The sequence below is a fragment of the Pantherophis guttatus genome, chromosome 1, assembly GCF_059756535.1.
Source record: "Pantherophis guttatus breed Tessera chromosome 1, ASM5975653v1, whole genome shotgun sequence".
Taxonomy (NCBI): Eukaryota; Metazoa; Chordata; class Lepidosauria; order Squamata; family Colubridae; genus Pantherophis; species Pantherophis guttatus.
The window spans coordinates 265,710,425-265,722,516 of NC_142063.1; the positions used below are offsets into that span (position 1 = coordinate 265,710,425).

General features: G+C 34.7%; 1 protein-coding gene across 12 annotated transcripts in view; it reads right to left on the minus strand.

The window, feature by feature from the left end:
• Window positions 1-12,092, minus strand: part of SYNE1 (spectrin repeat containing nuclear envelope protein 1) — a 309,363-nt gene that overhangs the window by 79,584 nt on the left and 217,687 nt on the right. For all 12 annotated transcript variants that reach the window (XM_034419047.3, XM_034419038.3, XM_034419043.3 and 9 more), the window contains 6 exons: window positions 10,100-10,273; window positions 8,088-8,219; window positions 6,568-6,764; window positions 2,447-2,579; window positions 1,979-2,161; window positions 218-367 (listed from right to left, as the gene is read on the minus strand). In XM_034419047.3, the coding sequence (XP_034274938.2) occupies window positions 218-367; window positions 1,979-2,161; window positions 2,447-2,579; window positions 6,568-6,764; window positions 8,088-8,219; window positions 10,100-10,273 (969 nt within the window). The remainder of the gene's footprint in view (window positions 1-217; window positions 368-1,978; window positions 2,162-2,446; window positions 2,580-6,567; window positions 6,765-8,087; window positions 8,220-10,099; window positions 10,274-12,092) is intronic.

A 12,092-nucleotide genomic window follows, 5' to 3' on the forward strand; every position in this document is an offset into this window, starting at 1 on the left:
GCTGGAACCAACCCAGAGATAGGAGATGAACCACTGAAGCATTTCCACAGGGTAATTGCAGGCAAAAGTCCAGTAATTAGAAACTTACATCCTAAATCAATGGGGTATTACAACCTTCAAATGCAACTCCACAAGTTAAGTCTAAAACCAGTTCCAATGCAATTACGTAGCAGATATCAATGTAAAGCGATTTTCCAACTATTCCCTCTTTAAATACCTTATATTTCTGGAGGTATTCCTGGACAGCTTTGTGTCCCACTATATTTTTTATGTTTTCCTCATCCTTAGAAATAGCATTTTCCATCAAAGTAATCCAACTCATGATTTCTGTGATGGCATGGCGAGAAGGAAGCTTATCCATTTGGAGCTGCAAAAAAGTAAATCAAATGAAAACTAAGAGCCAGTACATACTTTGTTTGTAAGTATATCATTGTGTATATATTACGATGGAGAATATATGTTCAGATATGAAACCAACTTTTAATTTGAAAACATTCAACATAACCAAAAAGAAATAAAAGATATAATAAAGATATTAAATTATATATATTATAATATCTCTCCCTTTCTATGTGTATGTGTGTGTGTGTGTGTGTGTGAGAGAGAGAGAGAGAGAGAGAGACAGACAGACAGACAGAGAATATATATACAGTATACACACACACATACAAAATATAACAGCCAGTACTTTAAAGATACTTTGCCTTTCAGTACTGGTACCAACAATTGCATTTATATGTATATATAAATCACATTTATATCAATACAATTTAATTCAAAGTAAATTGCCTAGAATTAAAATTTTGAATTATATTAGTATTATTTATTTAGTTCAATCCATGTGTTAGTAAAAGGATGTGGTGTATGTTTCCAACACCTTGTGTTCATAACATCTATAAACAGAATCGCTGTAAGTTGGAAAAATACCAGTCTCATCTTCTCCAGAATTGAATTTGAAAACGTGTGAATGAACTCCACTGTACCCTGTCATACGTTTATTACAGTACTGCTGCTTAATCAATTACTTCCTTGTAATAATTGCCAACTAATTATCTACATTCCATATCATATCAAAAAATCATTGCCAAAATATCACATACAACTCAACTGTAAGCACTAATTTGAGAACATTTGTATTTTGCATTATTAGCCATTATAGTCTCAAAAGGTTTTGTCAAATCCATCTCTCTTTTTTCTTTCCTGAGTGGAAGAATCACTGGATCACTGCTAGTATGAACACTGCAAAGTACTGGAATTTGAATTGGAAAAAAATGTGCTTCGCAAAGAATATTAATATATATGGACCGTTTCTTCTTTTTACAGCAGTCACATCTGAAAGATTCCCACCTCTGCTTCAAAATCTGTCTTCAGATGTCTACCTTTGTGTGCAAGCACAGCTGCTTTGTTTTACTGACGGTCCCAACATGGAAATATTGTGTGTGCATAGACATGTACCATGCACATATACAACTGAGCATAGCCTTTGAAGTAGTTGCATGAGCCTTTTGAAGGCTCATGCAACTACTCATGCAGCTACTTTAAGCAGAGAGTCTTTGCTCATGCTAGCACACTTTGCAAAGGATGAATGAATAAATGAATAAATAAATGAATAAATAAATGAATAAATAATAAATAAATAAATAAATAAATAAATAGTACACCTCTAGGAAAAGAATGGACTAAAAACTTTTAATTCAAAAAAGGCTGACAAATGCACAGGGTTTTATTCCTATATCGTTCAGTATGCAGACATTTGAATATATATGACTATTTTTTTTATTTATGTTAAAAGAATTTATCCAGTTGGGTCATGTCTTTGAAGCTTTTGCAGCCATCTATTTCCTGAAAACAAGGTTGAGTTTCTGGAAAGAAGAAATGTATGAGCAATGCCCGAATAGAAGATTGCCAGAAAAAGTACTAATACATATTTGTCTGTGCATTGAATGAAATCATATGTAGTGAACTGAATTTGCCCTACCTGATGAAGTTTTTCCTGCACTACTGGAATCTGTACGAGCAGTTCTGTCCACTGATTATCAATTTGTGACAGCCCAGCCCTCAACGATGCAGTATCCACCTTCTTCAGCCGGAGAAGATGATTTCCAGTGCTCAGAACAGTAGATTTTTGGGATGACTTTGCATCAACTTCTTTGGAAAATTCCTGAAATAATTGTAATTTGGCATAACTAGCAGGTTTCAGCAGTTTTATCAATAAATTTGGAGTATGAATAGAATGGAAATGCTTTATTTTGAACTGATAATTAAGAGTGCACAGCACTGCAATATATATATATGCATGATTATTTAGCCCCGAAATATACAATAGTTCTGGATATTGCCATTATGTGTTGCTTTACAAATTTTATTCTGCAGCTGAAACAATTATGTTACTAAACAATTAGATCGTGAAATGTCAATGGCTCTATTTTTTTTTATTCATACCTACCAAAAATGCATTCAGATGATCTCGAATCATTTCTAGTTCTTGAGGAACTGTGATAGATTGCTGGGTCCAATATTTCAGACGGTCCATTGCTGACTGGAGCCAATGAATCAGCTCAGCCGAGTCACTCTGATATCTATAAAGATGGTGAAGGACAAATTTATTTCACATTAAGGCACAGACATTCACTTTCATTAAGTCATTCTCTGATCATTTAAAAGGTTCCTGATAAAATATTTTTTTTTATTGAAAAAGTTTTTCAAATACAAAATTTCCCCCCCTTTTTCCCCCCATCCTCCCTAACCCCCCCTCCCCCCCCTGTGACTTCTTCATAATAAAACCCAAATTCATAACAGATTATATAATACTTTACCATCCCCTTACTCCATCCCCATATGCTGACCCTTTCTTTCTAATAAGATTATCATATCCCCTTTATACTATACATTTCAAAATGACTTTCTACTATAACATTATATAATAACTCCTAATTTAGCATAATAATAAATCAAATCTTTTATGTATATTAATCTATCATTTAAAAACAACCTTCCGCTATAAAACTATATAATAAATCCTAATTTAACATTTATTCAGTTCATAATCTACCCATTTCCTTCACCCCCATCGTTATATCTCTTAACTCAAATCTTTTACATATATTCATATCTAAACATAATATCCCTTTTCTTAAACTAAACAATCAATAAGCTAACCTGTCTCCACCCACTTTCCTACAAGACTACCATACTTAATAATTCTTAATATCTTTATTCTTCTGCCCACTCCACTAAAAAATATTCTCTTATGTAAATAAAATCCTCTTAAAAAGACTTTAGGCTTGTAATCCATATAATATCTTCTGTAATGTCTTTCAACTAGATTATAAACTCCATCACCTATATTAGGGTAACATCACATCCTAATTCCAACAGTATGTTCGGTATCTTCAATTACCATCTGCCGCCATCAATAGCAAATATCTTCATAATAAAAAAAACAACAAAAAACAACCACCCGAGTGACTTTGTATTTGTATTCCATATAGTGTCTGTAGAGGTGTCTTTTATCCAAATTATTAATTCCAATCACCGTAATAGGGTAACAACCAGATCTTCTGCGTGCCCCAATCCCATAACTTTCTTGCCTTGTAACTTAGCATAAAAGTAATATATTTATCAAAGAATCCAAAAAAAAAAAAAAGATAGTTCCAGTCCATTCAGTTTAAGGCCCTTTTCACATCCCAAAAGTACAGCACTGCAGAAGTCTGTCACTCTCCTCAGGATAATATAAACCAATACTTTGCCTCAGCTATCTTTTCATATATTCAATCATCTCTTAAATAACTGGCATTACACTGTTGTTTAGTTTAAAAGTTTTTGTTTTTGTGAGACCTGCTTCTTCTTTTCTTAACTTTTTGTGGGTTGGATCTCCATCCTGAATTCCTTTCTGTAGATTGTGTATCAGCTATTTGGTTTTCAAGCTGATCTATAACTTGATCTTGTTGGTTTCGCTTTTGTGGCTTAAATCTCCATTCTGGTTCTATAAATTGTATATCAACTGATTGATTTCCATGCTGGTTTGTGACTTGATAAGTCATTACATTAGAATCCAGAGCCACCTCTCTTGTATTAAATGGTCCAGCTGAGACCTCTGAAAGAGAATCCAAAAGCGGCTCATCTGTAGAGACCTCTGTAACTTGTTGTTTCTTCATTACTTCCACCTCCTTCTGCTTTTCTTGAATTTCTATCTCTTGTTGATTTTGCTTTTTGAGGACCTTGTAGTAAAATTCTTCCACTTTTTCAACAGTATTTAGCTGATATCTTTCTCCTTGATATCTCAATATTATACCAACTGGAGCATCCCACCTGAATGAAATATTTTGTTTTTTTAGCTCAGTCACCAAAAGTCCAAATTTCTTTCTATCTTTTAACAACTTAGGCGGCAATTCTTTATATATCCAGATCTTTCTTCCATACAATTGTGGAGTAGAATTAAAGGATTTTTGCACAATATCATTTCTTATTTCTTTATCTGTAAAGTAAATCACCACATCTCTAGGCAGTTGCCTTTGCTTTGCAATCCAAGAATTTACTCTATAGGCCTTGTCAATCTTGCAAGATACCTCCTCAGGATGAACCTTTAAAATCCCAGCCAGAACTTGAGCAGATATTTTTCTTAGATCATCTCTATTATTTTCCTGTAATCCTCTCATTCTGACCGCAAATTCTGTGAGCCTGTATTGCATCATTACAACTTCTCTTTCAATCCCTTGCTTTATATCTTCTGCATTGTAAGTCTCGTGACCAGCTTCCTTTTTAGACTTTACTTCTAAACTATTGTCTTGAATATTTATCAAATCATTTTCAATTCTTTGTATTTTATTGTCCAAATTATAAATCTTATCATCAACTTCCTCCATTTTAGACTCTAATAATTTGATATTTGTATCCATCTTTATAACAACTTCTGAAAAAGCATTAGTCACTGTTACAATCTTTCGTTGCAGATTATCATACTTTAGTTGTATCATTTCTTTAATTTCCTGCCTTAATTTCTCAAATTTCTGGTTCATAGTCTCATGATATTTTACCATTTCCTCCTGAAGAAATTCTTTTAAATTAAAACCATTCTGCAAAGTCTGTAGGCTCAGAGCTTGTTCAGCTAATTGTGGATGGGGGAACACCCCCTCACTGCTTGTTTGTCAGCCATCCTGCCACACAAAAAAGCTCTTTTTTTTTTTAATAGAAAACTTCTCCCCAAACAAGATCAAATACAGATCTCCAAAAAAAAGAAACTTATAATGGATATTTTCCTTCTAGTCTAGCCAGCACTGTATATTTCGCTACTGTGTAGCTTATTACGGAAGGACTTTCACTTTCGGCTTTCTTCTCAAGCCTCAGCAGTCGCCATTTTAAATTTATTTTTTCCGTTCAGTTAGAAACACTTGTAAAATCATTAAAAATACTTGCGGTTTAGGGTCCCAGGTACAAATCTCGCTCTCTTTAACTGAACCATCTGTTATTTTATTAGTTGGTCCGGTCCCGGCGCCTAGCTCTGCAAAAAGGCGGAGTCCTCCCGAAGCCCGGAGCAGCGGCGAGCGAAAATAGGGAGCCCCGCTCTGCTTGTCCCCAAGAGTAAAAAAAAAACTCTGGGGACTTCGCAGAGGGCTCTACCTGCCCTCGCCTGCTCTGGCTCACATTTCCATCAGGAAATGGAGTTTTTCGAGCCGCCTTTCAGATGTAAAGGCGGCTCTTTACAGGCAACGGGGCTGGCGGTCACGGAGGACCATCTGGTGGCGACGGAAGCCAGACCGGAAGTCCCTGATAAAATATTTTATCTTGAATATTCACATTCATTTAAATTCCATTGATTATTTTTATGTAAAATTGTACACTGTCATAAGCAACAATTTAATACATATATATATACCAACCAATTTCAATTCTTCCCTTGGTAGGAGCAGATAGATTTTGTGATTTGCAAAGACTCCCTTATTTGAAAAAGGAAATGGCAGTCAAGAGCCATGACAGTACATACACTGAGCATTACACAATGAACCATAAAATTCAACTCTTTTCCTTCCTGGAAGGTATTTTATAGTTTCTTTCTAGTGTGTCTTAGATTTCACACTTTCTTAGTGTTTTTCATTTAGATATATGATATTTCTAAAGTAAATAATGCTTCTGCAAGCCAGATTATCTGCTTTGGCAATGGAGGGAAAATATAATTAATTTAGGCTGCTTTGGACTCTTTGAATGATACTTAATTTGTTCTTTATAATTCATTCATTCATTCATCACTCATTCATTCATTTTACAGTTTTTATAGCCTACCCAACTCATTATGGATGAGTTATATCCAACACAGTTAAATTATAAAGCAACCACAACAATAAACCAAAAGTATATAAATCCCTGGAAATACTGTAATAATTCAACTCTTCCCCAGGTTGGATGCCAATAATAGTTAGCTAGGGTTGAAAGTTGAACTCTACCATTGTTTTCTTGGAATTCTCTCAAATTTCAAAACGTAATAAAAGATATTATACAGGTAACTGTATTGATGAAATACAAAATGATAAAGAATCCAAACCTATTGTTTTTTCATGTCATTTGCATTACCTTGTCCAGAGTTTAAGGATAGTTTCCAGTCTGTGCATTTCCTTAGTAACTTTGTTGGTAGTATTTAACCAATGCTCCCCTATCTGGTTCAGCTGAGTTTCCAATTCTGAACATGTCACAGAGAACAGTAGTTTTTTCCCATCATCCAGCACTTGGTAAAGTTTGGGTTGGTGTTGAGTAAGGCTAGATTTCAGGTGCTTTGATAACAAAAGACAATAAGAGACAATATGAAACTGCAATGATTTCTTTCTTTACTATAATCCATAAGTAAAAAGGAACCTACAACTTTACCATTAAAATGTTCCCTGTTGATGTGAAAACATACATTTCGGTAACAATTTAATGTATTAAGTATACATTAAACCTTGTTCATGGTTAATGAATTCTTTGCTTTTAGTTTACCCAGATACTCTAACTTTCCATACATGCATACTCAAATACACACATGCTCATATACATGCATGCCATACATGCACATTCAAATATTCTACATATCATACACTTACATCCTGCATAATGTTGCAACCGTATGGCTTGATCTTTAGCCTAAACTAAGTTAGAAATAATTGCCACAGGAAATAATACGGATACAGGCTCGGATGATATTTGCAAAGAAAAAACTAATACTTAACAATGACTGTGATCTAGGAAAATTAATTTCCAATATATAATATCCAGTCATGATTTTCTTTTTTAAATAAATGACAGATGTAAAGAGAGTCATCCAAACCTATAACACAAGGTTATTGTGGATTTTTTTCTTTCCCTTTCCCCTCCTTAGAACAATCACTAGCAAAATGTAACTGCAAATGGGGCTTGAATACTTATGAAAAAAGTTTCCACTGGGATGCACAAGAACTATTCCTGTCTAGAGCTTAGTAGTTCATACATTTATATGCAAGGTCTTGCTAGAAAAAGAAGAGATAAGCCTTTTCTCTTCATGTACAAGTTCCTAGAAAAAATTATCTTAGTTCTGTGCTGCAATATATGCAACTTACTTAGTTTATGTCTAACTAATTTATCTAATTAATGCAAAAAAACCCAAAACCCCATAACAACCCCAAAGTCACCCAAAATTATATATAATCACAGTTGTCTTCTCTATTCTTGTCTCTAAGTAGTTATATTCCAGGTTATAACAGATCTCTGGGGGGAAAAGTAAATAAACCCATGTACTACTTGAAGAGAATCAATCCCTCTCATGTATGCATAATTAAGTAGAAAAAATATGCACACATTTGCATTGGGTTAAACATATACATCTTATCATTTTATCAAATAAATGACTACTTTGATTTTTAGTGTAAATGCACAAAATCCAAAAGATATCTGATATAATGTCCTGCTTGTATTCTCCTTCAAGCATTTGTTCAGTGTTGTTACCTCAGCTAGAAACACATCTGGTCTGATCCATACGTCTCTTCTGTTCTTAACTGTAGCCAGGGGCTGCAATGTCACCCCTAAAACGTTTGTGTGTATGAAATGTGCAGGAATGCAGATGGACAAATTACTGCCATTACCTGATAAAGTGAAATCCGATCAGTAAGCCTTTCCTCAGTTTCCTCTACCAAGCCAACACTAGGAATGTTGGTTTCAACAGCCTCCAACTGCTGTGTGAGTTCCTGATATTCTTCTTCTAAATGCATCCAAGTCTGTGAACCAAATAATTGCCAAATAATTTCTCAGTGTTTTTCAAATATATCTCTAACAGAAAACTCTTACACATTGAATTGATTTTAATAGGAACTACAGTATTCCAAATGTTCCAAATTTTCTGAGAACTGCTATTAGCTATTTGGGTTCCCTTTTTTCCCTCAAACTTATTTTGGTACTTTCTTGGTCCTAACATTTTTTTAAAATGAGAGCAGAATCATGCTGCAAGAGCCGTGGTGGCGCAGTGGTTAGAATGCAATATTGCAGGCTAATTCTGACAACTGCCAAGAGTTCAGTTCTCACTGGCTCAAAGTTGACTCAGCCTGCCATCCTTCCGAGGCTGATAAAATGAAGACCCAAATTGTTGGGGCAATAAACTGGCTCTGTAAACAGCTTAGAAAAGGCTGTAACAGTGCTATTGCTACTGTTTGCATCCTAAAAACATTTATGTTAAAATTCCAAAAACATTTCAAAAGACCCTTTTTATTTTATTTTGCTAGTTGGTTATTCTCTATATATGCAATACACTCTGTTGACTTGAGCAGTCTCAAGTGAAGTACACCAAAATGCAGCTCATTTTGCCTTTAAAAAGGAAAGCAGTCTGCAGTCATTCAGTTCAGAAAGTTATCACTGCTTCAGTTTCAAGTTTTATTTAAGTTGCATGATTTGCAGAGAAATTCTGCAATGGAATTTGCAGAGAAATTCCAAATAGCTCTCAAAAAAACAAAACAGGTTACAGGAGCCTATACTTTATTGTCTATTGAGACATTAAACAAGGATAAATATTTAAACTGAAGTAATCAGAAAAGAAAAAAGATTAAGTGCCTACTCTTCCTTTACCAACCTTTAATGGTACTTTCCTAATATTTTAAGTTCATTTATCTAGCAATAACAACAACAAAAAATAAACCAGGAGGGATAAAAATATGTAGATTAAGGAAAAATATGTGTGAAGATTAGGGAATATTCATTGCAAAAACAATTTTAGAAAACTGGATACAAGAATGTGTATAAATGTAGTCCTCAATTTACAACCATTCATTTAGTAACCATTCAAAGTTACAATGGCACTGAAAAAAAAAAGATTTATGACCACTTTTTCACATTTAGGACCGTTGCAGCATGCCTATGGTCACAGAAACAAAATTTGGATGCTTGACAACTGGCATGTATTTATGACAAGAAAGATTGTAAAATTCGGCGAAATTCACTTAACAACTGTTTTGCTCAACGTGCCTTGCTTAGCAACAGAAATTGTTGGCTCAGTTGTAGTCATAAATCAAGGATTACCTGTATTACAAGAAGTATATGCAAAAATTGCTACCAATTTTTGAGATTTTTTTTTAAAATTTGATTTATATGCCGCCCTTTTCCGGAGACTCAGGGCGGTTTACAATGCATTAAGCAATAGCCTTCATACTTTTGTATATTTATATAAAGTCAGCTTATTGCCCCCACAAACTGGGTCCTCAATTTACCTACCTTAGAAAGGATGGAAGGCTGAGTTAACCTTGAGCTTGGTGAGATTCGAACTTACAGTAATTGCAGACAGCTGGTGTTAATCACAATGCTATCAGTCTGCTGAGTCACCAGGCCCAAATTAATTTATTTGGCCAAATAAATTAATAAACAATATAAATATAATATAATATATAATATATGGGATGAAAATGAAGTTATACAATTTCCATACTGCCCAGGTGGCAAAATGATTTTGGGATTGGTCAAATGATTCTGAACTTTTGATTTGATGTTTTCAGGAGACAAATTGTGCCTCTCCTCAAACATTTGCATAACTTTTCTTAAGAAACTTTTTATGCCACAGGCAAACTTAATGAAAAGTTAAAATTTAAAGCAAAAGAAAAAAAGAAAACTTTACCTCTAGAATATATTCCAGCTCCACTCCTTTTTTATGAGCTTGTTTTAACACTGCAGAGCCTTGTGCCATAAGATCTACGTGGATTTGAGTTTCCTTCACAAGAGCAAAGCTGCTTATTTTTCTAAAAAGAGTTTCTGTTAGGATCGTGTGTGCCTCTAGTCCTTGGAAATATTCCTGAGAAAATTATAATTATTTGTTATTAACTATAATATTTCATTAATATTCTGCTGTTGTACAAACAATCTAAAATTTTAATTTCCTGATTTCCCCATAGTTTGTGTCTCATTTACATTCTGAGCAATGGAACAGATTTTGCTGCAGAATCTATTCAGAGTATGCATCTTGCTTAGCTAAAAAAAACTTTCTACCTTTCAGAGAAGATTGAGTTTACATTCCTTCCTCACATGCATATTAGGAATCAGAATGTTTTTTTTTTTTTTCAACTGCAGGTCAGAAGCAAGCATCTTTGACATTTTTAAATAATGTGGTTTTGCATTTAAACTAATTTTGCATCCCAAAACAAAATAGCAGTATTTATGCAAATACACCCAAGATTATAACACAATTTTGAAACATAATTATATGAAATATCCCTATAAATTCTGGTTACTATATTGTCAAAACATGTCTACTCCTTAAGGAGGGGGAAATCTATTCCATTATGGAATTGGGGCGGGGAAATCTTTTCCATTATGACTCAAGCCTTAATCATCTTGCATTTAGACTACTCCAATTCACTTTATATGGAGCTACTTTTTAAAACAACTCAAAAGGCACAACTGGAACAAAATGTAGTGGCTCCATTACAAACAGATGATTAAATTTAAGAGAATTACACCTGTCCTTCAGTTATAGCAATGATTGCTAAGAGATTTGTAAAGTTCCCACCAGGGGTGCTATTTAACAGGTTCTGACAGGTTCTAGAGAACCGGTAGTGGAAATTTTGAGTAGTTCGGAGAATCAGCAAATATCACCTCTGGCTGGCCCCAGAGTGGGGTGGGAATGGAGATTTTGCAGTATCCTTCCCCCAGGAGTGGGGATGGAATGGGGATTTTGCAGTATCCTTCCCCTGGAGTGGGGAGGGAATGGGGATTTTGCAGTAACCTTCCCCTGGAGTGGTGAGGGAATGGGGATTTTGCAGTATTCTTCCCCTGGAGTGGGATGAGAATGGAGATTTTGCAATATCATTCCCCCAGGAGTGGGGAAGAATGGGTATTTTGCAGTATCCTTCCCCTGGAGTAGAGTGGGAATGGAGATTTTGCAGTATCCTTCCCCTGCCACGTCCACCAAGCCATGCCCACAGAACCAGTAGTAAAAAAAGTTGAATTCCATCACTGATTCCCACCCTGCTCACATTCATAAAGCCATTGAAATTTGACTGTTTTCCCAAGTATTGGGATAGAATGGAGGTTGAGTCCCTACAGGATGCTTTGTTTGTCATAGAGAATTTGCCTTCTGGATCTCTCATATTATTTTTTAAAAAGTACAAGTTGCCCAGAGGTATTTGGCTCTTGGTAGACTCTAAATTGTACTAAACAAACAAATAGGTTTCTAGGTCAAATGCAAGGTGACTGGTTTTAATTTATACAATTCTACATGACTTAACCTGTTCTGTCTTGAGAATGGCTGCTGAGAATCTCTACCTCACGTAACATTAAAGAAGTGACAACCCAAAAATAACCCAGGGAATATTTTGTCACCTTGAAGTACATGGAACCACTGCCTTGTTTACTTTTTGCAGTCAAAAGCATTTTATTCTGATAGGTTTTTTTGACACAAATGTGGGACAGGAACTGCTTTTCATGGTTTGGCATTTTATTAAGCAATAATCGACAAAATGCCAAACTGTGAAGGCAGCCCTTAGTAGTCTGCTTTTCATAGTTTGGCATTTTGACAGTTATTTTCATCACCTCTGCATTTTGTGTAGTCCATTTATTATTGTACAAGAGTCATTTATTATATGAGTCTTTTGAGGTAAATATTTGCATAAATA